At 47.0% G+C, this 26,206-nt stretch overlaps 1 protein-coding gene across 3 annotated transcripts in view; it reads left to right on the top strand.

The window, feature by feature from the left end:
* Positions 1-24,872, top strand: part of PRIMA1 (proline rich membrane anchor 1) — a 151,198-nt gene extending 126,326 nt beyond the window's left edge. For all 3 annotated transcript variants that reach the window (XM_063947579.1, XM_063947581.1, XM_063947580.1), the window contains exon 5: positions 21,101-24,872. In XM_063947579.1, coding sequence (XP_063803649.1) covers positions 21,101-21,170 — 70 coding nt within the window. In that variant the 3' untranslated portion in view covers positions 21,171-24,872. The remainder of the gene's footprint in view (positions 1-21,100) is intronic.
* Positions 24,873-26,206: the final 1,334 nt, after the last annotated feature.

Genomic DNA, 26,206 nt, shown 5'->3' with positions numbered 1-26,206 from the left:
TATTATGGTCATGTACAGTGGTCAGGTCATGTTGGGGGTGTAGTGTCCCATGTCTGTATAGAGTGTAATAGATGTATTATGGTCATGTACAGTGGTCAGGTCATGTCGGGGGTGTAGTGTCCTATGTCTGTATAGAGTGTAATAGAATAGTATTATGATCATGTCCAGTGGTCAAGTCATGTTGGGGGTGTAGTGTCCTATGTCTGTATAGGGTGTAATAGATGTATTATGGTCATGTACAGTGGTCAGGTCATGTCGGGGGTGTAGTGTCCTATGTCTGTATAGGGTGTAATAGATGTATTATGGTCATGTCCAGTGGTCAGGTCATGTTGGGGGTGTAGTGTCCTATGTCTGTATAGTGTAATAGATGTATTGTGGTCATGTACAGTGGTCAGGTCATGTCGGGGGTGTAGTGTCCTATGTCTGTATAGGGTGTAATAGATGTATTATGATCATGTACAGTGGTCAGGTCATGTTGGGGGTGTAGTGTCCTATGTCTATATAGAGTGTAATAGATGTATTATGGTCATGTACAGTGGTCAGGTCATGTTGGGGGTGTAGTGTCCTATGTCTGTATAGGGTGTAATAGATGTATTATGGTCATGTACAGTGGTCAGGTCATGTTGTGTATGTAGTGTATAGGGTGTAATAGATGTATTGTGGTCATGTACAGTGGTCAGGCCATGTTGGGGGTGTAGTGTCCTATGTCTGTATAGAGTGTAATAGAATAGTATTATGATCATGTACAGTGGTCAGGTCATGTTGGGAGTGTAGTGTCCTATGTCTGTATAGAGTGTAATAGATGTATTATGGTCATGTACAGTGGTCAGGCCATGTTGGGGGTGTAGTGTATAGGGTGTAATAGATGTATTATGGTCATGTACAGTGGTCAGGTCATGTTGGGGGTGTAGTGTCCTGTGTCTGTATAGAGTGTAATAGAATAGTATTATGATCATGTACAGTGGTCAGGTCATGTTGGGGGTGTAGTGTCCTATGTCTGTATAGAGTGTAATAGATGTATTATGGTCATGTACAGTGGTCAGGCCATGTTGGGGGTGTAGTGTCCTGTGTCTGTATAGAGTGTAATAGAATAGTATTATGATCATGTACAGTGGTCAGGTCATGTTGGGGGTGTAGTGTCCTATGTCTGTATAGAGTGTAATAGATGTATTATGGTCATGTACAGTGGTCAGGTCATGTTGGGGGTGTAGTGTCCTATGTCTGTATAGAGTGTAATAGATGTATTATGGTCATGTACAGTGGTCAGGTCATGTTGGGGGTGTAGTGTCCTATGTCTGTATAGAGTGTAATAGATGTATTATGGTCATGTACAGTGGTCAGGCCATGTTGGGGGTGTAGTGTATAGGGTGTAATAGATGTATTATGGTCATGTACAGTGGTCAGGTCATGTCGGGGGTGTAGTGTCCTATGTCTGTATAGGGTGTAATAGAAGTATTATGGTCATGTACAGTGGTCAGGTCAGGTCAGGTCGTGGGTGTAGAGTCCTATGTCTGTATAGGGTGTAATAGATTTATTATGGTCATGTACAGTGGTCAGGTCATGTTGTGTATGTAGTGTATAGGGTGTAATAGATGTATTATGGTCATGTACAGTGGTCAGGTCATGTTGGGGGTGTAGTGTCCTATGTCTGTATAGAGTGTAATAGATGTATTATGGTCATGTACAGTGGTCAGGCCATGTTGGGGGGGTGTAGTGTATAGGGTGTAATAGATGTATTATGGTCATGTACAGTGGTCAGGTCATGTTGGGGTATAGTGTAATATGACTGTATAGCAGGGGTGGACAAATTGTTGTAAAATCTAGGAGCCAGGATGAAAGGGAAGAAGCTAGGGGGCTGAAGAGGATCTGCTTCCTCCCTCCCTGCATAATCCGGAAGCCAGGCATGGAGAGCTGGCCTCTGGGATTTGTCGAGTCCTCCTGTATAGGGTGTAATGAAGTGTATTATTATCATGTCCTGTGGTCAGGCCATGTTGGGGGTGTAGTGTCCTGTGTCTTTATATAGAGTGTAATAGAAATGTATAATGGTCATGTCCAGTGGTCAGGTCAGGGCCGGCCTGAACACTTAGCGTAACACTAAATACGTAGCTGCGTACAGCGCCAGGATGTGAGGATGCCGCCTGTCTCCCGCTGCTGCGTTGAGTCACAGAACAGAGGAGCGGGGAAAGCCCTAATTGCCGTGGCTTGCTGGTGGGTCCGGCAGGGGCCCGAGTCCGCTCCCTCCCCCTTCCCCAGAGGATGGATGTGGGCATTTCCGGTGCAAAGATTTGGCGGACTCTGAATACACGTGGAAATCCACATTTATTGACAAACACATAAGTTAGGTTGCAGCTGGCTTAAGTCTGCATTCTTAGAAATACTGGTCTAGCACATAACATGGCAGACCTCTTGGAAAACAGCAAAAGCAGAATTAAAGTAAAAGTCTGTTAATAAATTATTACATGTGTGCTGCTCTTTTATTACATGTGTGCTGCTCTTAGATTGGCCAAACAATTTGGTCTATTTGCTTCTGATAGGAAGCTGTGATTTTACATCAGATCCTAAGAAAGTTTATGACTGTTTCTATGGAACTATATGCCAGGCTTTCCATACTGCACTCGTCGATGCATTAAATGCTCACGTTTATTGAAGCTCTGGGAATTGATGTGAGGAAATAAGGACAGCATTGCTGTGACGGCACAGTGGTTTTATTGTGATTGATGAGAAGGCAGATGGTGGAAGACCAGAAGTTAGCTTAAATATGAATAATATATCTTTCCGTGGGTGGGAGTGCCCCTGAAAGTATGAGGACAGAGAGTGCTGGTTACACCTGTTGGATTAGGAAATACAATCTTACATCTTGACTACAAGAATTACAGTGGGTGCAGCATTCGGTGTCCGTTTGGATGGTCGACCATGTTAAGGTCGACAGGCATTAGGTCGACCACTGTTGGTCGACATTGTCATGGTTTACATGGACAAATGGTCGACACAGGACATGCCGACACATGAAACGGTCGACGTGGCTTTTTAAATTTAAAAAAAACTTTTTTTTTACTTTTTCATACTTTACCATCCACGTGGAACAGTAACCTGCAGCATGGCGGACGAAGCAAGCCATGCAAGAGGACGCGGTACACTAATTGGGGTTCCTGGTCATGTTACGGAAAAAATGACACCATAAACAGTTAAAAAATCCATGTCAACCTTTTCATGTGTCGACCCGCCCTTGTCGACCATTTTCATGTGTCGACTATTAGTCCATGTCTGCCATGTCTATGTCGACCAATAGTGGTTGACCTAATGAATGTCGACCTTACCAGGGTCGACCATTCAAACCAGAACCCAGCATTCACACACAGCAAACACACATACAGTTGTGTCTTCACACATCATATCTGCAGTCGCACCAAACAGCCTCTCTCGGTGCTCTAGGTCCCATGAGACTCCTCTAGCGTCTGGTTTATTTTTTTTGCCGAAATATGTCGTGTTGGTACAGGGAGACGCAATAAAGACGCCCAACGTTAGCAGAGTTGCACGAGAACTGGCGGCTCACTTGCTCCAAGCATCTGACACTGCGTGGCGTATTGAGGCTAGATGTTTGAGGACACGTCTGTATCTGTATCGAGGACACGTCACCTAATCTCGTTCCCTCCTTTGAAACCTCTTCTCCCAGCCAGAACATCACAAATGTTATTTGTGGTGTGTATTTTGCTGAAAGCATTTACCACATATTGCACTAATTGGGCCTGTTAACTGTGACCGTAGACAAGGTCACCTCATGTAACAGACTAATATAAACACAGATTTTCCGTCTGTGTTTAGACACAAATTCTCGCACATCTCTTTCCTTCCAGATATCACTCTTGTGGCTCAGATTTTTATATCTGGTTTAATCCTTTCATTCGTTCTCAAAAACAATAGTGTGGGACGCAGACGTGCACATTTTGCATCTCAAACCCCCAGTGCTCCCAGCAGTACAGGTAACATGTTCCGTAAATCTAATTGAAGACCAGGACAGATATCTCAGGGACAGCACTTTCCTCTCCTTTTACTGTATTAAATGCTGACTGATCCTGTTTATACTATAATCTGCCCGGAGATTGCTGTTTGGTCTGATGTGCAAATAACATATGGGAAAATTGCAGGCCAGTCAGTTAGCCCCTTTAAATAGAATCTATTATTCTCGCGATGCCGGATCACCGCCCACCACCATCCTGAAGGTAAGTATTGGGGTGACGGTTAGGGTTAGGACGGGGTGGGCGGTTAGGCTTAAGCACTAGCCGTAGCCGCCACATCCCATTTTAGCCCAAACCGCCACCACCCCAGGCGAGTTAGGCTAGGGGGCAAGGGAGGGGCAAATTAATTACCCCGTCCCCTGTCGGTATTCTGAAAGTCTGGATGCCAGTTTTGGTCATGTGACTGCCAGCATCCCGACCACTGAGATCGGGTATCACATCCATTATTGGCATTTCTTTATTTTATAAAAATGAGGAAGATTCATGGCAATTCCACAAGAGGCTTCAGCCGAGACACAGTATAGTGATAGTTTTCATTATTGCGGTACTGACAAGTAGGGCGGGATCAGAAGACCCTACTCTGGCCAATCTTTCACCATAGGGCAAGTTGGTGTTAGCTAACAGAGGCCATCTCCGAAATTCTAAGCTTTTTGGAACATGTTGAATTGCCATAAAACAGTGGTTCCCAAACTTTTCTGAGTCACCGTGCCCTAAAGAATCAGAATTTTTTTCACGGCACCCCTAGATTAAAAGTTTCTAAAGAAATTTAGAAAAAAAAATGATATTAAGTAAATTGTGTTTGTATGTGATCCTTAGGTTCCGTTATGTGGTGAGGGAAAAGATTCACTTCTGTGTGTCCACATATTTTATGATTAGCAGTCACCAGCACTGGTTTTGCCTATCACATTCAGGGCCAGTTCTGGGGCTTTGCGCGCCCCGGGCGGCAATGGGGGGGCATGGCTTCGTACAGGGGGCGTGGTCATTTACGCCCCCTGTACAGACTACTGTAGCGCTCTGAAATGTGCCCCCCGCTGTGAAACCCTTCGTGGAGAGGTCCTTTAATGTGCTGTGCGCAATGACGTCATCGCGCACCGCACAGCAAAGGTCCTCTCCACGAAGGGAAACTAGACGCGTAGCGTCTAGTTTCCCTTCGTGGAGAGGACCTTTGCTGTGCGGTGCGCGATGATGTCATCGCGCACCGCACAGTAAAGGACCTCTCCACGAAGGGAAACTCTAGTTTCCCTTCACAGCGGTCAGCGGCAGCGGGCAGCGGGGGGCACAGCAGCAGCGGATCTTGCCCTGGTGCGGCGCCCTCCGGATGGCGCCGGCGCCCTCCGGAAGGCGGCGTCCCGGGCAAAAGACCTGCTTGCCCGTGGCAAGATCCGCTACTGATCACATTGACCATAAATAAGTTGAATTAACCCTGGACCACCAATCCAAGGCACCCCTGCAAGTGTCCTGAGGCACACCAGGGTGCCGTGGCACACAGTTTGGGAACCACTGCCATAAACAGTATCACCATCTATGAGGCCAGCAATTGCAAAGGTGTATGTGCTGTACACAGTAAATATCTCTGATATCTCCTTACAAATAAGTTAACCCTAGGGTGTATGTGTGTCTATGTCATAGGCTTGCGCAGAGGGGGTGCCTGGTGCGCACAGGCACCCCCTAATGTGTGGCACCCCCCACATGCCACGCCTGCTGCAGCATAGTGGAGTGGTGATCGCCGCGGCCCCCTGCCAAGCCCGAAGGCTGAACTCCCGTGCACCTCCTCTCCTGGCCCCGGCCGGGCAGTTCCTGCTCATTTAGAGGGGGGTCTTTCTAAAAGTGGGCATGGCCACGCTACCAACTTTCCCTGGTCTCGGCGATCTGTGTACAGCCCTGCCTTATCTTGCTGGTGCAGGTCTCTAACAGCAGCCATCCCATGGTGCCCGGCCAGGAAGGAGAAGGTAAAGTTTGTGGCAGTGTGTGTGGCAGTGTATTTGACAGTGTGTGTTAGTGTGTGTCTGTGTATATTAGGGCTATCCTTATTACATGGGGGAGATTCAAATGTTTGAAAAGTCAGTTGGGAGTCTGTTTTTTTCCTATCTAATAGACAGGAGGAAACAGACACCCAGCCGACTTTTCAAACATTTGAATTCCACCCCATGTGTCACCTTTCTGCTTGTGTAAGGCTTTCTATTACATTGCTCAGAGTGTGTCTAGGATTGTGCATCTTCCCTGACTATTGAGGCACAGAATAGATGCCATTAAAATTACAGGATGAGACTAAAAGAACTGGTGTGCAATTATGATGCGCACGTGCATATTCACGCGCATACTATAGACTTCTACTGAGCGAACGCAGGCTGCAACTATTCGCAACACGGCGTTCAGTGCAGCTTGCCACAATGCGTATGCTCGTGGGTACGCACCGCGGCAACAATGAGGCTGGCTACATCTGTAGTGACGGTGCTAGGGACACCAGCCAAAATCTGCCTAGGGCATCAAATTGATTAGGGCCGGCTCTGGGCATAATGTGAATTTGGCTCATACCCTGTGGCATAATAGGAATTTCGACTCATACCGTGTGGCATAATGTTAATTCCGTCTCATACCGTGTGGCGAAAGGTGAATTCGGCTCATGCTGCATGGCATAATGTGGATTTCGTCTCATACCTGTGGCGTAATGTGAATTTTGGCTCATACTGTGTGGCACAATGTGCGTAAGGGCCACTACTGTCAGTAGCTGGTGAGCATGGGGACATGTGTGACAAATGCTGGGTCCTGCGGAGGAGGGGTCTGATGGCATAGAAAGAGGCAAATGTGGCTCTGATGGCACATGTGTATATTTTAAACTGTACTTGTGTTATATTAAATCTCAAATGTTCGGCCCCCTAAATCTCCCGTATTTTTCAGAATGTCCCGCTCAAAATTATGGTGTAGGTGCTTGCAGGTGCAAGGGGTGGGTGGTGCATATGCACCGAGGGCCACCACTCTCTAGTTTCGCCACTGGGTCAGGGATAGATTGGGGAAGTGTAAGCAGTGATAGGCTGCAGCGGAAGCTAGGACTCAGGGTTATGCCATAGCGGACAGTCAGTACCGGCCCGTGGTCACACCATTATGTTTCATTTTTTCTCTATCGTCCTAAGTGGATGCTGGGGTTCCTGAAAGGACCATGGGGATAGCGGCTCCGCAGGAGACAGGGCACAAAAGTAAAGCTTTTACAGGTCAGGTGGTGTGTACTGGCTCCTCCCCCTATGACCCTCCTCCAGACTCCAGTTAGATTTTTGTGCCCGGCCGAGAAGGGTGCAATTCTAGGTGGCTCTCATAAAGAGCTGCTTAGAGAGTTTAGCTTAGGTTTTTTATTTTACAGTGATTCCTGCTGGCAACAGGATCACTGCAACGAGGGACAGAGGGGAGAAGAAGTGAACTCACCTGCGTGCAGGATGGATTGGCTTCTTGGCTACTGGACATGAAGCTCCAGAGGGACGATCACAGGTACAGCCTGGATGGTCACCGGAGCCACGCCGCCGGCCCCCTCACAGATGCTGAAGCAAGAAGAGGTCCAGAATCGGCGGCTGAAGACTCCTGCAGTCTTCTTAAGGTAGCGCACAGCACTGCAGCTGTGCGCCATTTTCCTCTCAGCACACTTCACACGGCAGTCACTGAGGGTGCAGGGCGCTGGGGGGGGGCGCCCTGGGAGGCAAATGAAAACCTTTAAAAAGGCTAAAAATACCTCACATATAGCCCCAGAGGCTATATGGAGATATTTACCCCTGCCTAAATGTACTAAATAGCGGGAGACGAGCCCGCCGAAAAAGGGGCGGGGCCTATCTCCTCAGCACACGGCGCCATTTTCTGTCACAGCTCCGCTGGTCAGGAAGGCTCCCAGGTCTCTCCCCTGCACTGCACTACAGAAACAGGGTATAACAGAGAGGGGGGGCAGAATAAATGGCAATATATTAATATAAAAGCAGCTATAAGGGAGCACTTAATCATAAGGCTATCCCTGTCATATATAGCGCTTTTTGGTGTGTGCTGGCAGACTCTCCCTCTGTCTCCCCAAAGGGCTAGTGGGTCCTGTCTTCGTATAGAGCATTCCCTGTGTGTCTGCTGTGTGTCGGTACGTGTGTGTCGACATGTATGAGGACGTTATTGGTGTGGAGGCGGAGCAATTGCCAAATATGAGGATGTCACCTCCTAGGGGGTCGACACCAGAATGGATGCCTTTATTTGTGGAATTACGGGATAGCGTCAACTCGCTTAAGCAGTCGTTTGCCGACATGAGGCGGCCGGACACTCAATTAGTGTCTGTCCAGGCGCCTCAAACACCGTCAGGGGCTGTAAAACGTCCCTTGCCTCAGTCGGTCGACACAGACCCAGACACAGGCACTGATTCCGGTGGTGAAGGTGACGAATCAACCGTATTTTCCAGTAGGGCCACACGTTATATGTTTTTGGCAATAAAGGAGATGTTACATTTAGCTGATACTACAGGTACCACTAAACAGGGTATTATGTGGGGTGTGAAAAAACTACCAGTAGTTTTTACCGAATCAGAAGAATTAAATGACGTGTGTGATGAAGCGTGGGGTGCCCCGATAAAAAACTGCTAATTTCAAAGAAGTTATTGGCTTTATACCCTTTCCCGCCAGAGGTTAGGGAGCGCTGGGAAACACCTCCTAGGGTGGACAAAGCGCTAACACGCTTATCAAAACAAGTGGCGTTACCCTCTCCTGAGACGGACGCACTTAAAGATCCATCAGATAGGAGGATGGAAAATATCCAAAAAGGTATATACACACATGCAGGTGTTATACTACGACCAGCTATTGCGACTGCCTGGATGTGCAGTGCTGGGGTAGTTTGGTCAGAGTCCCTGATCGAAAATATTGATACCCTGGACAGGGACAATATTTTACTGTCGTTAGAACAAATAAAGGATGCATTTCTTTATATGCGTGATGCACAGAGAGATATCTGCACACTGGCATCACGGGTAAGTGCTATGTCCATTTCGGCCAGAAGAGCTTTATGGACACGACAGTGGACAGGCGATGCGTAGAGGAGTTATTTGAGGTCGGTCTATCGGATTTGGTGGCCACGGCTACGGCCGGGAAATCCACCTTTCTACCTCAAGTCACTCCCCAACAGAAAAAGGCACCGACCTTTCAACCGCAGCCCTTTCGTTCCTTTAAAAATAAGAGAGCAAAGGGCTATTCATATCTGCCACGAGGCAGAGGACGAGGGAAGAGACAGCAACAGGCAGCTCCTTCCCAGGAACAGAAGCCCTCCCCGGCTTCTACAAAAGCCTCAGCATGACGCTGGGGCTTCGCAAGTGGACTCGGGGGCGGTAGGCGGTCGTCTCAAAAATTACAGCGCGCAGTGGGCTCACTCGCAGGTAAATCCCTGGATCCTGCAGATAATATCTCAGGGGTACAGGTTGAAATTAGAGACAGAGCCACCTCGCCGTTTCCTGAAGTCTGCTTTACCAACGTCCCCCTCAGAAAGGGAGACGGTTTTGGAAGCCATTCACAAGCTGTATTCTCAGCAGGTGATAGTCAAGGTACCTCTTCTACAACAAGGGAAGGGGTATTATTCCACTCTATTTGTGGTACCGAAGCCGGATGGCTCGGTAAGGCCTATTCTAAATCTGAAGTCCTTGAACCTGTACATAAAGAAGTTCAAGTTCAAGATGGAGTCACTCAGAGCAGTGATAGCGAACCTGGAAGAAGGGGACTTTATGGTATCCTTGGACATCAAGGATGCGTATCTCCACGTTCCAATTACCCCTCACACCAGGGGTACCTCAGGTTCGTTGTACAAAACTGTCACTATCAGTTTCAGACGCTGCCGTTTGGTTTGTCCACGGCACCTCGGGTCTTTACAAAGGTAATGGCCGAGATAATATTTCTTCTTCGAAGAAAAGGCGTATTAATTATCCCATACTTGGACGATCTCCTAATAAGGGCAAGGTCCAGAGAACAGCTAGAGATTGGTTTAGCACTATCTCAAGAGGTGCTAAAGCAGCACGGATGGATTCTGAATATTCCAAAATCCCAATTAATGCCGACAACTCGTCTGCTGTTCCTGGGGATGATTCTGGACACAGTTCAGAAAAAGGTTTTTCTTCCCGAAGAAAAAGCCAAGGAGTTATCTGACCTGGTCAGGAACCTCCTAAAACCAGGAAAGGTGTCTGTACATCAATGCACAAGAGTCCTGGGAAAAAAAATGGTAGCTTCTTACGAAGCAATCCCTTTCGGCAGATTCCATGCAAAGGGATCTGTTGGACAAATGGTCAGGGTCGCATCTTCAGATGCACCTGCGGATAACCCTGTCGCCGAGGACAAGGGTATCCCTTCTGTGGTGGTTGCAGGAGGCTCATCTATTGGAGGGCCGCAGATTCGGCATGCAGGATTGGATCCTGGTGACCACGGATGCCAGCCTGAGAGGCTGGGGAGCAGTCACACAGGGAAGAAATTTCCAGGGAGTGTGGTCGAGCCTGAAAAAGTCTCTTCACATAAGCATTCTGGAACTAAGAGCAATCTACAATGCTCTAAGCCAGGCGGAACCTCTGCTTCAAGGAAGACCGGTGTTGATCCAGTCGGACAACATCACGGCAGTCGCCCATGTAAACAGACAGGGCGGCACAAGAAGCAGGAGGGCAATGGCAGAAGCTGCCAGGATCCTTCGCTGGGCGGAGAATCACGTGATAGCACTGTCAGCAGTATTCATCCCGGGCGTGGACAACTGGGAAGCAGACTTCCTCAGCAGACACGACCTTCACCCGGGAGAGTGGGGACTTCATCCAGAAGTTTTCCACATGCTATTAAACCGTTGGGTAAAACCAATGGTGGACATGATGGCGTCTCGCCTCAACAAAACACTGGACAGGTATTGCGCCAGGTCAAGAGATCCGCAGGCAATAGCTGTGGACGCGCTGGTAACACCTTGGGTGTACCAGTCGGTATATGTGTTTCCTCCTCTGCCTCTCATACCAAAGGTATTGAGGATTATACGGCAAAGAGGAGTAAGACTAGTGGCTCCGGATTGGCCAAGAAGGACTTGGTACCCGGAACTTCAAGAGATGGTCACGGACGATCCGTGGCCTCTACTTCTGAGAAGGGACCTGCTTCAGCAGGGTCCTTGTCTTTTTCAAGACTTACCGCGGCTGCGTTTGACGGCATGGCGTTGAATGCCAGATCCTAAAAGGAAAAGGCATTCCAGAAGAAGTCATTCCTACCTTGATAAAGGCAAGGAAGGAAGTCACCGCGAAGCATTATCGCCGTATTTGGCGAAAATATGTTGCGTGGTGCGAGCAGCGGAGTGCTCCGATGGAGGAATTTCAACTGGGTCGTTTTCCTACATTTCCTGCAATCAGGATTGTCTATGGGTCTCAAATTGGGATCTATTAAGGTTCAAATTTCGGCCCTATCAATATTCTTCCACAAAGAATTGGCCTCAGTCCCTGAGGTCCAGATTTTTATCAAAGGAGTACTGCATATACAGCCTCCTGTGGTGCCTAAGGTGGCACCGTGGGATCTAAATGTAGTTTTAGATTTCCTCAAATCCAATTGGTTTGAACCACTAAAGAATGTGGATTTGAAATATCTCACATGGAAAGTGACTATGTTACTGGCCCTGGCTTCGGCCGGGAGAGTATCTGAACTGGCGGCTTTGTCTTATAAAAGCCCTTATTTAAATTTCCATTCGACATAGGGCAGAGCTGCGGACGCGTCCGCATTTTCTCCCTAAGGTGGTATCAGCGTTTCACCTGAACCAGCCTATTGTAGTGCCTGCGGCTACAGACGACTTGAAGGACTCCAAGTTGTTGGACGTTGTCAGAGCCTTAAAAATATACATTTAAAGGACGGCTGGAGTCAGAAAATCTGACTCGCTGTTTATACTGTATGCACCCAACAAGTTGGGTGCACCTGCTTCTAAGCAGTCGATTGCTCGTTGGTTTTGTAACAAAATTCAACTTGTACATTCTGTGGCAGGCCTGCCACAGCCTAAATCTGTTAAGGCCCATTCCGCAAGGAAGGTGGGCTCATCTTGGGCGGCTGCCCGAGGGGTCTCGGCATTACAACTCTGCCGAGCAGCTACGTGGTCAGGGGAGAACACGTTTGTAAATTTTTACAAATTTGATACCCTGGCAAAGGAGGACCTGGAGTTCTCTCATTCGGTGCTGCAGAGTCATCCGCACTCTCCCGCCCGTTTGGGAGCTTTGGTATAATCCCCATGGTCCTTTCAGGAACCCCAGCATCCACTTAGGACGATAGAGAAAATAAGAATTTACTTACCGATAATTCTATTTCTCGGAGTCCGTAGTGGATGCTGGGCGCCCATCCCAAGTGCGGATTATCTGCAATACTTGTACATAGTTATTGTTAACTAATTCGGGTTATTGTTTAGGAAGCCATCTTTCAGAGGCTCCTCTGTTATCATACTGTTAACTGGGTTTAGATCACAAGTTGTACGGTGTGATTGGTGTGGCTGGTATGAGTCTTACCCGGGATTCAAAATCCTCCCTTATTGTGTACGCTCGTCCGGGCACAGTACCTAACTGGAGTCTGGAGGAGGGTCATAGGGGGAGGAGCCAGTACACACCACCTGACCTGTAAAAGCTTTACTTTTGTGCCCTGTCTCCTGCGGAGCCGCTATCCCCATGGTCCTTTCAGGAACCCCAGCATCCACTACGGACTCCGAGAAATAGAATTATCGGTAAGTAAATTCTTATTATTTCTCAGGGGTGTATTATAGCTACTTTATTGTTAGGAACTAGGGAGAAATTAGATTAAGCCATGTGATTTTACTGAGAGAATGTATAATAGTGCTAGACATGTCCCTGGGCGGTGCGAGACATGCCCCTCCTGCAGTGCACCCCCTAATAAAATTAGCTGCACACACCTATGGTCTATGTAGTAGGGAATATAAAACTGTAAGCTCCACAGGGGCAGGGACTGCTGTGACTGATTGATATATTTTCTCTAAAGTGCTGCAGAATATGTGTGCACTATATAAATAGCTGTTATAAACAGGGATGAGCGGGTTCGGTTCTCAGAGAACCGAACCCCACTCGAACCTAGGGGATTCGGGGTGATCCACAGCTCGGATCTCTCTGCCTGCCCCGGATCCCCAATCGAGGCAAAACCTCAGGATCTCGGTGTCGTATCCTGAGGTGTTGCCTCGGACGCCGGTCTCCATACTTACATACTTCTGTCACGGCTCTCAGCCAATCAGCGTGTACCCATAGGCTACAATGGCCCCATGGGAGATACCCCCACAGCGCTAATAGCGCCGCCGCTCACCCTGTTGACACCGCCGCCCGCACTGCCACCTGCACTGCTGACACTCACTCACTGCCGGCACCCCCGCACTGCTGACACTGCCTGCACTTGGGACACTGCCAGCACTCCTGCACTGAGGACACCTCCCACACTGCCGGCACCACTGCACTGAGGACACTTCCGGCACTCACACTCTGCCGTCACCCCTGAATTCCTGCACTGAGGACACCTCCAGCACTCCTGCATTGCCGACACTGCCGGCACCCCTGCACTGAGGACTCTGCCAGCACTCCTGGACTGAGGACACTCCCGCGTTTCCGATATTGCCGGCACCCCTGTACTGGGGACTCTGCCAGCACTCCTGAACTGAGGACATCTCCGGCACTCCCACATTGCCGACACTGCCGGCACTCCTGCACTGGGGACACTGCCAGCACTCCTGTACTGAGGACACCTCCGACACTCCGGCATTGCCAACACTGCCGGCAGCCCTGCACTGAGGACACCAGCCTTGCACTGAGAACACTGCCGGCAGCACTGCACTGAGGACACCTGAGGTGCACTTGCAAAGAAAACACCTCTGACACTCCCACATTGCCAACACTGCAGGCACCCCTGCACAGAGGACATCTCCGGAACTCCCACATTGCCGACACTTTCGGCACCCCTGCACTGGGGACACTGCCGACACTCCTGTACTGAGGACACCTCCGACACTCCCGCATTGCCAACACTACCGGCACCCCTGCACAGAAGACACATCCGGCACTCCCACATTGCTGACACTACCGGTACCCCTGCACTGAGGACAGTGCTGGCACACTTGCACTGAGGACACCTCCGGCACTCCCGCTATTGCCGACACTGCAGGTACCCCTGCACTGCCGGTATCACGGCACTGAGGACTCCGCAGACACCCCATTCACTGCCAACACTACCGCTCTAAGGACACCACTGGCACCACTGCATTGCCGACACTGCTGGCACCACCACATTGAAGACACCGCTGACAACCCCACACTGAGGACCATCTGTCGCAGTAAGTGCACTATTGGTGTATCTAACCTGCACTCTATCCGACCTGCACTGTAACCCATGCTGTATCTAACCCACACTGTATCTGACCCACATTGTATTTAACCTGCACTGAACCCACGCTGTATACAACCTACACTGCACCCGACCCGCATTGTATTTGACCTGCACTGTATCCAACCCACACTGTATGCGACCTGCGCTGTATCCAACCCACACTCTGACCTGCACTGTATCTGACCCGAACTGTATCCCGCACTGTATCTGACCTGCACTGTATCCTGCACTTTATCCGAAATTGCGCTGTAGCCAACGCGCACTGTATCCAACCCGCACTCCGACCTGCACTGTATCTGACCTGCATTGTGTGCGATCTGCACTATATACAACCCACAATGAATTCCATCTACACTGTATCTGACCTGCCTTGTATCCACCTGCACTGTATCTGACCCACACTGTAACCTGCATTGTATCCGACCCGCTTTGTATCCAACCTGCTCTGTAACCTGGTCAGTATTTAACTGTGTGCCCCAAAGTATTCCGCACTGTACTATGTAGGTACGGAATGCTGTTTTTTGTGGTTGGGGAGAATTTGGGGAGCTGCTCAACAAAATGGCTGATTGATCAGGGCTTTACATGGACACAGAGTGCCAGTCATCAGTGACCCAGGGCCCCCAGGAGGGAGGTACAGACTGGGCACTGAGAATAGGCATGTGCTGAGGGCATGTGCACTTATGTAGGGGGCATCAATGTCTGCTGTTGCTATTTTACACATGGTTTCGTTTTTCTTTTCTTTGCTGTTTGGTAACTACTTTAGAGCAATGATATTGTACACACGATTCTCAAGAAATGTCTGTGTTGGATTGTTTTCTATTGATAGTACTTGTGAGTTTGTTTGATTGGTTATTGCTAATACATTACTAATTTGTAAAACATTTTTATACAGAAATAACTGGCGTGTGTTTGTGCCGCTGCTCTGTTGCTTGGTTTAGCTAGCCAGGCTTTGTCCTATGTTGGTGAACAATGGTGGTCATTTCGAGTTGTTCGCTCGTTGCCGATTTTCGCTATACTGCGCATGCGCAATGTTCGCAGAGCGCATGCGCCTACTTATTTTACACAAAAGTTTGGTATTTTACTCACGGCATTACGAAGTTTTTTCATCACTCTGCTGATCGTAGTGTGATTGACAGGAAGTGGGTGTTTCTGGGCGGAAACTGGCCGTTTTATGGGAGTGTGCGGAAAAACGCAGGCGTTCGAGTTGCAAAACGCAGGAGTGTCTGGAGAAACGGGGGAGTGGTTGGGCAAACGCTGGGTGTGTTTGTGACATCAAACCAGAACGAAAAGGACTGAGCTGGTCGCAATGGCTGAGTAAGTCTGGAGCTACTCAGAAACTGCTAAGAATTTTCTATTCGCAATTCTGCTAAGCTAAGATACACTCCCAGAGGGCGGCGGCTTAGCGTGTGCAATGCTGCTAAAATCAGCTAGCGAGCGAACAACTCGGAATCACCCCCAATATTGTGAGGTGGTCAAAACTGAGTGTAAATGAATTTTATTGAGGTTAATAATACTGTACGAACAAAAATACCCCCAAATTCTGTGATTTTAGCTGTTTTTATGGTTTTGGGTTTTTTTTATTATCCAGATCCAAAACACGAGCGGAGATCCAGATCCAAACCAAAACCTGAAAAGTGTCCACTGCACATCTCTAGTTATAAAAGAAATGTACTAATATTTTACACTCATGATCCACTGGGTCCCTAGTTACTGTGACATGCGTCCCTTTCCCCTTCCCTGTATTATTTCTCCCCCTCCATTCTCTCTGACAGCCCCATTCTTTCTCCCCACTATTCTCTCTCTATCTCTTCCCCCTCCCCCATTCTCTCTACCAGGTTCCCCCTCTGACCCACTCGTTCTCCGTTACTTTCTCTTTCCCATTTTATCCTCACATTCTGACTTTTTCACCCCTGTTCTCTCTCCCTCCCTCCCATTCCCTTTCTGACCCCCCATTCTCTTTCAGTCTCCTCCATTTTCTCCATAATTCTCTCCCACTCCCCTCAGTCTCTCGCTCCCTGCTAATACATAGGAATGCCTGTGGAAGTGAAGCCTTGTTACAGCTGTCAGTGTGTTTCTCCCGGCCTCACGTCTGCAGCCACCAATACTGCAAGCGAGAGGAAGCAGTGCCCCATGAGCCAGCGACCGGCACACTCATCCTCATCCTGAGGGCTGTGCATGCCACACACACACGCAGTCGCAGGGCTTGCTGGCTTCTGGAAACACTGTTACCTCCATTCGGACAGCTTTCCTAAATAATGCAATTACTGGGTACTGCAAGGCGGGTGAGAGCTCCTGAGAATGCCCTTGGTGTAGTCTGTCTTTGCTGATAGGGGTGGCATGTGGGAGGCATATCCCCCTTCCCACCCCCCACCCCCATCCCCTGAATCCCACTTGCTCATGTCATAGACATTTAGCAGCATTATATAATAACCATAAATAATATAAAAAAGATATAAATGAATTTCACTCTGACTTCCATACATTGCCTTCTCCCAGGGGCGTTTCAACAAAGGAGAGGGCCCGTGTGCACCTCCAGGTGGGCCGCCTCCTCTGTACGGTGCTCCGGCATTGGGCCGGAGTCTACTGCGCATGCGCAGGTCTCCAGAAACATGGTGCCCGCCATGATCCGGAGACCATTTAGCTACTGCGTGGCAGGAACTTTGGCACCGATTTTCGCCGTGACTGCAGCGCCCGACGCTGGACTCCGGAAAGGTAAGTATTAAAATTGGTGCAGTGTGTGCGGTGTGGGCCCTTTTATTCAAGCCACTTTCCAGAAATAAAGGATTAAAATAACGTACCACAATCGGCAGTCTCAACCACCGTAAGTATATTCGTTCAAACAGGTATGTATCGTAACCACGAGCAGCTACACCACCGCTGCCCGTTCCTTCACACGAATGGACAGCGTTGGTGTAGCTGCTCGTGGTTACGATACATACCTGTTTGAACAAATATACTTACGGTGGTTGAGACTGCCGATTGTGGTACGTTATTTTAATCCTTTATTTCAGGAAAGTGGCTTGAATACATTCTTGAATGAAATGGATTTATGCACTATGAGGCGCCCTTTTTTTATCTGATTTTTAGAAATACCTTTTGCTGGTAGTGGATATGGGCTAAAGAGACATCAATCTGAAGGATTTATGTGCTATAAAGACCATCTATAGACCGAAATACATAGAAGGAATTGGTCTTTTAATCTGATGTGGCGGTTGCTGGGACTTGTTGTTCCACAAAGTGAAAATATATATATATACACACACACAGATGATTCCTCTTACACTTTTGTTCTGTGCGTTATAAGTCTCATTACAAATAACGCAAAAAAGATGCTCGGTGCTACCGAGTCCTGCCACGTCATGGTGCGACTTGAAGGGCTGTTTAGCGTAACTGCAGCAAGGATGTAAGAGGACACATCTGTATATATATTATAAAAGATTATATAGGGTGTGCTTAGTTTTTCTTAATTGTGACAAACCAGGTATTTCCAATGTATTAATAGTCTCACACATAGGGGGAGATTCAATTGTTTGAAAAGTCAGTTGGGTGTCTGTTTTTTCCTATCTAATAGACAGGGAAAAACAGACACCCAACCGACTTTTCAAACATTTGAATTCCCCCCATAGATTATTATCCAATGTCCATAAGACTTTATCCTTTAACCGCCCAAGTGTGTAGGACCTGCAGCTCCCTGAAATCCCGCGGGTTTTAGCAATCTGTGTAAAAAGAGCAAACAGGGGGCACGCCCATAGGGCATAAACGTTTTATTAAATGGTTACTAAAGCAGCAAAGGGTGGCACTCGATATCTCAGCTGTCGGGATCCCTGCGCTCAGCATACCGGGATACCGACAACTATTTTCCCTCTTGGGTTGTTCACGACACAACTGGAGGGAGAACACGTGCCACCGTGCCCACAGCAAGAGGCTCTTTTACGCTTGCCCCACTGCCGGCATTCCGGCAGTCGGGATCCCGGCACCGGTATGCTGGGCGCCGGGTTCCCAACTGCCGGCCACATGTACTAGATCCGCAGCAAGTGCTATTAATGACTTGCACTAAATGAAAAAGCTGTGTGGACTGGCTACCACATGATTTAAACAAATACTCCACCAGGCTAACTCAGTCTCCACATCCAGGGATCAGTGGAGCAGCAGGCATCCCACCCCGGCTTCCACAGATGCCTCAATCGCCGGTCCACATCAATTACCACTGCAGCACCAGAGTGCCAGGGGTCAGCAAGGCCCCACCCTAACGCGTTCATTACAAACTTTGTCAGAGATTATCGGGAGAATATATACTATGAATCTACACGTTTGCTGTCATTATTATCTTTATTTATATAGCACCAACACATGTCACGGCCTGGTACAGTCACTAGTTATAAATTATATTTACTATAGGCAGTAGGGTTAGATTAGCGCAAATGTGCCTGTAAGCCACCTAGAATGCGATAAGATGCATCCTCACTTACTGCATTTGGGCACTGCTCCAGCAAGGGGGCTACTCCAACTGGTGTGGGTGTTCTTGGAAGTGTCCCTAAATATTAGTTCAGCTTGGCTGACCATGTTATCTCTTTAACCTGAGACAGTCATGAATTACACAGGTTCTGTAGCTGCTTAAAACCAGGTGAAATGCAGGCTTGTAGTCAGCCAGCCGCAGAACCTGTGTAATTCATGAGTGTCCCAGGTTAAAGGGATAATATGGTCAGCCTAGTTCAGCCCCCTCCAGAGTGTCGGTGATGACCACACTAACTGTAAGCTTGCAGAGACGGCCTGTTCTGCAGCAGTTACGGGACTCAGAAGTGTTTATAGAAACAGAATGTTGTGACTTTGTCTCTATAGAACACAGAGCAGTATTTAGAGCAAGTTCAAAGCCTGCATAAGTGAAAGTACTCCAGAGATTGGTAACAGGTGTTCTCCTTCAGGCCTTCTGTAAGAATATAGAATCCAGACACATGTATCAGTGATTATATGGGGGAGAACACATGGGTGGTATTCAGTATACCGGTTGTTGGGATCCCGGCGCCGGAATCCTGAAAACCGGCTTACCGACACCTTTTCACCCTTTTCACCGCAGCGTGGCGTGCGCAGCAAGCCCGCAAGGGGCTCATTTGCGCTTGCCCCGCTGTCGGCAATCCGGCGGTCGGGAACCCGGCGCCAGTATGCTGGCCGTCGGGGACCCGGCCGCCGGCAACTCATACTAACGGAACAGAGCGGTTTTCTTTAAAACTGGAAAGTCAGGAAAGGATTCAAGTTAATTTCACCCCAATTCAATTTTTATTTGACCCAAGTATTTGCCTAAACTTAATTAGATGGCAGATAAGAACCACTTGGCCCATCTAGTCTGCCCATGTATGTACAAACACTTACACACTGGGTTTATTTTTTGTTGGGAGCCAATTAACCATAACAATATATTTTTGGATTGCGGGAGGAAACCGGAGTACCCAAGGGAAACCCACGCAAGTGCAGGGAGAATAATATTCATGTTATAGGACTTTACCTGTTTTTGTAATGGTTCTAGTTGTGTGCACAGTATGCAGTCAGGAAGTCGACTGTCACTATTCTCACATTCATAATTGTTGACATGGCTAAAATGTTGTCATCTTTGACATCTAACAATTTGATATCTGGAAATGTTCATATGTACAGTATGTGAACGTATAAAATATTGATATAGTGAAAATGTCAACATTCGGGCTAGGCCTAGGAGTTATGGTCAGACACACCTCTAGACTACATTGTGACCACGTCAACAGTTCATCGGTGTTGACATGCTGAATGTCAGGGCGATGAACACATCAACATGTTCACTGTCGATATTATAGCTATGCTGACATTCTCATGTTGACATAGCCACTGTCCTTCTAATATACTAAAGCCGTGTACACAATCCCCTAGAGTTGCCATTAATTATCTTCTCTTTCCCGTAATCCTTTTATCTTCCTCTAGAGCTTTCTGTCAATCTTAGTGAGGTTTGTTAATCCTCTCACAATATGAAATGTGTGACATATCAGTATGGGGGGAATTCAAATGTTATCGCACCCCCGATCCCCCGTCTAAAGTGACGTGAGATTGCGGGGCGATATTCAAATGCCCCCACTTATCGCGCTGATGCAAGTGTGAAAAGACCCGTTTGGGCGCCCAAACAGGTCTCTTTACGTGCATGGGGTAGCGAGTTGAAATGAACTTGTTGCGCCCGTCGGCAGTAACATTAGAATAGCTGCTGGCAGGTGCGATCGCGGGTGGGAGGGGGGTGAGACATTTTAATCTGGCCCTATGTGTCACACAATGGGAAGGTGTTGGGGGGTGGTTCCGTCATCATATTTGGTACTTCTGTAGATGCAATATTTTTGAAGGTTGAGACACTTTAAAACTATAGTGTTATTTTGAACTGGATAAAAATACTGGACCTGAATGTTTGGTATAGACCAGAGATTGCTTTGCTCCAGTTTTCATAGGAGAGTCATCGCAGGACATTTCAGGAAGAGAATGCAGGCATGACGCATTTGCAGACAGCGAAATAAAACAAAGGGTTAGACGGTTCAGCTCTCCTGTCATTTGAATTATTGGGGTGAAGAGGGTTTTGGCAGTTGCAGTTAAACAATGGGATGACTGATCATTGTTCATGCATGACCTATAATACAGCAGTTTTCAAATCCAAAGCTGTAAAAACTTACATCTCTCTTCCTTTTTCTCTTTTTCTCTCGATACTTCCTGAAGGAAACCACTCCATAAAGAAGAAAACGGAACTACACGGGCTGAATATGCAATGACCCTGGAAACAGCCTAGACGTGATGTAGAAATATCTTGGTCACACAACCCCTGCAGACCCTCCCACAATACTGGAGGTGTTAAACTTAATGTTTCGGGAGTGAAAAAACAAAAAGCTGTGTTCCGGATAAAGCTGGTTACAGAGATGGCGTGGACCATTGTCTGGAAACGTCATCATGCACCTGTTATACCAGAACAAACACACGTAAGGGAGGGCAGCAGGTGTCACACATGGAGTAAAGCAGAGCTTAAGATACTGTGGACAGAGAACTTGACAATGCCACTGCAATGCATCTGCTTCCATTACTGACTGCGCAGAACGTACTGTGACACTGGCATGTGGAAGGAGGTGTATGGAACCAAGCGGAAGATCTAGAAGACTTACACCTGCATGCGCGGCGTTTTCATACCCAGAGTACAAACCTTATTTTATCTTATACTGGACAGCGCCTTTCATGTAAAAAAATGCCAACAGAATTGCATGCACTTATAGCCAAGAACACACAGCAGTGATATCACTACTATGCAATAACCCAAGGCCGAAAAAGTTTCAAGCAAGGCGAGAACGTATAGAATGGATTATTATCAGTTGCCAGGGCTCCCGTAGTTTCTATATAAATAATTAAGACACCCTTTTAACATGAAGATTGCTCAGCCCATTCAGGATGTCCCATACTTTCCTTAGGGTCCGAAACACAGTAATATTATTATTTTCTCGATAAGGGCACTGTGGGCTTCATGGTTTAGAACTCTGCAATTTCCTGACATTGAAATTGTGGCGTTATAAAGAAATGATACAATTCTGCGCCGAATAAGGTGATCTTCAGCACTTTGCTGGCCCCGCCCCCTGAATTTGTGATGTCATAATTACGTCACACTGAGGAAGAGGGGGCGCAGCAACAAGAAGAAAAGCATTGCCCAGAGGGGCTTTACAAGCTGCATGTCCAGAGGGTCCTTTGTAGCAGCTCTACAGTCTGAAGGGTTCCAGGCACTCTGCAAGCCAAATGCAGGTGCCATGGGGCAGAGATGGTGCCTCCCCCAGGGTCTTGAAGGCTGAACGATGTTCCCCTGTTACACAAAAGGCATTCCATGCAACATTTTGACAGCAGGGTGGTTTTAAAAAGACTAGGGAACAGCATTCTCCATTCACTTTCATGATAAACTGATTGAGGTGGAGATTTATCAAACCTAAAGAGGACAGGTGCAGAAGTTGCAACCAACCAAAATCTAGTTATTTTAGATAATGTACTAGATGAATGATATCTAGAATCTGGTTGCTATAGGCAATTTCTCAGCTTGCCCTCTTTAGACGTTTCGATATATTGCTTTGCAACATTACCATTTCCTAGTCAGGAAATTGTGGTTTTGCAAAGTGTCACTGTGACACTGCCCTGATGCATGTCAGGGGCCGTAGAGAGGGAGGCCGGGCCCAGGTATTGCAGGTAATGTGGGAACCGTGGCCACACCCCAATTTTAAAAAAGTAAAAAAATAATACTGTAGGGGGTAGGGGTGTGCCATTTGCCCTTCAACCAGAGGCAGATCCATGGAGGGGCGCGTTCAGTAGGATAGCATTTTCCCCCTCCAACAGGCAGAGGAGCTCAGCTGCAGCAGCCTCCGCAGACCAATGCAGCCCAACACAAAGCAGCCTGCTCCCCTCCCCTCCAAGCAGAGGTGAATGGGAGTACTGCTTAAGAAAGACAGTTCCCTATACATACATTCATTGGTGAAATAACAGTACTACATTGCATAGCTATCCATTGCAGAACTCAGTTGACAAGTGATGGTATAAGGATCCCTTTGAGGTTGTATGGTGCTTTTAACTAATTTTGTGTTAAACTTCTTTTATACAGAATATTTTATTTCCTAACTAAAAAGCAAATCTGTTCATTCCCCTTTTGACAAAAATACAGGCGCTTGGTTAATGAAACGGCACCTTGCACACAGATGGAGCACATAGCAAACATTCCGGTGTTTGCTTTTATTTTCTGAGCTGCACTGGAAAAATGACACATGGAGGGCGATTCAATTCTGAGCGATGTTTATTTACGATATCCATTGTGCACGTCACTCAGAATTATACTAGAGCAACTTCATTCATTATACTGTGAAATGAACAATGTTGTGGTCGCAATGTGCCAACGTTACTAGCATGTGCTCGCAGTTTTGACAGCACATAGCCAATATCACTTGGAATTGAATTGCCCTACCTTCACCATGCAGTTCATACTATGGTGCAGATGTACTAAGCCTTAGAGAGAGATAAAGCACTAGCCAATCAGCTCATAGCTGTCCTTTTTCAAGCACAGGCTGTATAACATGGCAGTTAGGAGCTGATGTTAGCTCTCTCAACTTTTTTACTCTCCAAGGTTTAGTACATCTACCTCTGTGTGTGATATCTTGCGGGTATTCCATAATGGATAAAATGACCCTCTAGTGACAGAATACTCCTTGCCAGGGACTCAGAGAGGTGCCCCAACTGGGGGCATGGGCCTAAGAGGTCAAACCACCCCCACAAGATGTTGTGACCATGCCCCCATCAGCATTTATAAAAGGTAATATTCACAGTGGTGGTCCTACTCCTGGCACTGGTCTGTCCTGCAGTGGGTATTGAAAATAATGGTCCATCATACACAGTGGAAGTCATAAATCATATTTGCCTACCTTTTATCCTTTAATTCCATGGAAATGGTTAGGGAAAAAATGAGTAGGTAGGAATTCATGATGCGATTTAAGTATCAAATGGATGCGGAAAGGCGTATGATACCATAAATCCTTTCACCACACTCCTGCGGATTACTTGCTCAATGGGGTGTGCAGTGCTTTGTGTCATTGTAACACATCCCTGCCCAGTTTCCAAGCCTGATGATAGACCTTCAGGCAAAGACACCCATTTACTTTGGAGTCCAAGAGGTCTCCTAATAGACTTGGAAGTCACCTTGACATCCCAAGAGATTGGACAACCGTGTATTAAAGCCTTTGATAAAAGCAGAATTGCCTGGACACTTCAGTCAGATTTGCAGAGAGAGGAAATTGTTTATCTACCACCAGGATTTGATTGGTCCCCACTTACTAAAGGCTTTCCTATGTTCATTTTCGCGTACACAGGCAGCCATCTTTGCCACTGGCACAGCAACATATTGCATCTCCCATGATAAAATGTATAGTAGCATACTGTTTGTATTGTGCAAGAGCCTATAAACTGAGGTAATATATAAATATATACCTTAATATGTAACAATGGTTTTTAATATACCAAAGCATATGGCATTACCATGGCTACCAGTAAAACAGTTCAGTAAAACTTTATTGCTCAAAGCTAATATATTACACTATAGTACATATGGATGTCTATCCTGAATAGTAGTCAGTTGGAATGAAGGAAAGTTTGACTGCAATTTAAAAGGACCAACATCACAAAACATACGGTTATGTACAATTATCAGACAGCTTGTTTGTTCACAATACACTCTGTTCAGCCTCAACACCTTTTAGCCCTTTCTCCGGTTTAGCCCTTTCTCTGGTTATATGGAAGACTAAAATGATAACCCCTTGATGAATGTGACTTATAATTCTGTTTCATCAATGACTATTCATTTACATGTATAATGCAATCTTCACAGCTTATAGCAGCACGTACAGCGATGAAAAGATTGTTTTAATATGCGTGAATAGGGTACTTCACTATACTCAGTTATTATAAATAAAATATATTGAGATTATACCTTGTTAAGATTCTTGATGATTTTTGTTTTCTCCTATTAAAACACAGGTTTGTAGATGGTGCACAGGATTGTAAAGAGCAATGGAGAAATGTGATGCTCTATATAAATACATTTCAAAAATAATGATAAAACAGTGGGATGCAGGAATCCGACGCTGGAATCCCGACAGGGCGGCATTATGCCGATTGACGGCATCCCATCACCTGCCCCTAATTCCCACTTGGTTGCTGCGTCCATGCCACCAACCAAGTGGGACGCAGGGTCTGCAAGGGGACTCACTGCCAGGATTCCGGCAGATGGAATAACGGACCCAATACAACAATACAAACAATACAAAAAAAGTGTGGCGCCCCAGTGTGAAGTTTTGGCACTGGACATGACACTGCCTGGCACCAACACATAAGTTCCACATACCAGCTGATTGCTTCACACTTGGTAAGACTGCTATGCGTAGGACAGGATTTCTGGCTAGCACGTGAGGCACTATAGACACAAAGCAGATGAAGCTACCGCACTTCAAAAGAATAATCTTTAAACTGACATGGCAGCCATGTCTATAGCCCTTCCTGTACTAAGTCCAGTCTGCCACTGAGGGTTCCTAAGAGCCTTGAATCAAGCTGTATGTAGGAGAAAATTCTGTGACATGCTCTAAAAACCTAGTAAGTGAGGCAGTCACTACACTGGCTTCCATTTCCCACAAGTAAGTTTTTACTAAAGAGGAATTTCTCATTTGCATATTGTCCCTAAAGAGTAGCATAAAGATCTCCCTAATTATTTCATTGAGGCCATAGATTTCCCTAGTTGGTAGTTTGTTGAACGTGTGCAATGACTTCTAAAGATAAGAATTCGTAGAACAAATATCACAGAGCCTCTGGAGTTTTGGTTCATATATTGATCAATACATTTAAGCTTGCAGCCCACGTCAAGGGACACAATTTTTCTGCAAGTTCCTACTCTATCACTCAGAATTATAAACATGGCAATTCTATCACATCAGAATTAAGCGTAAGGTATGCTAACTGGTTTAAAGCTCCCTCTGTCCGCTGGCTTTTAAACGTTCACTCACCAAGCATATGTCACAACTGAGGGCCTGAGCTGACGGGAGGCAGCCTCAGTTGTAGGGGCTGAGATGTACCGGAACCTGGGAGGTTGTATCAGACCCCTGGACATGTAAGTAACATGAATAATAACTGCCCGAAGGCGTGACCACGACAACTTGGATAAAAGTCAATGATGTTTATTATGACAACTCCGCAACACAGCAGCAGTAAAAGAAAACGTAAAAGTCAGCAAATAATAAATACAGTTCCTGGGTACTACAGGATGGCAGG

This window comes from Pseudophryne corroboree, chromosome 12 (assembly GCF_028390025.1).
Source record: "Pseudophryne corroboree isolate aPseCor3 chromosome 12, aPseCor3.hap2, whole genome shotgun sequence".
NCBI classification, from domain to species: Eukaryota; Metazoa; Chordata; class Amphibia; order Anura; family Myobatrachidae; genus Pseudophryne; species Pseudophryne corroboree.
The sequence above is the reverse complement of the archived record's forward strand: the minus strand, read 5'-3'. Positions and strand labels throughout refer to the sequence as shown.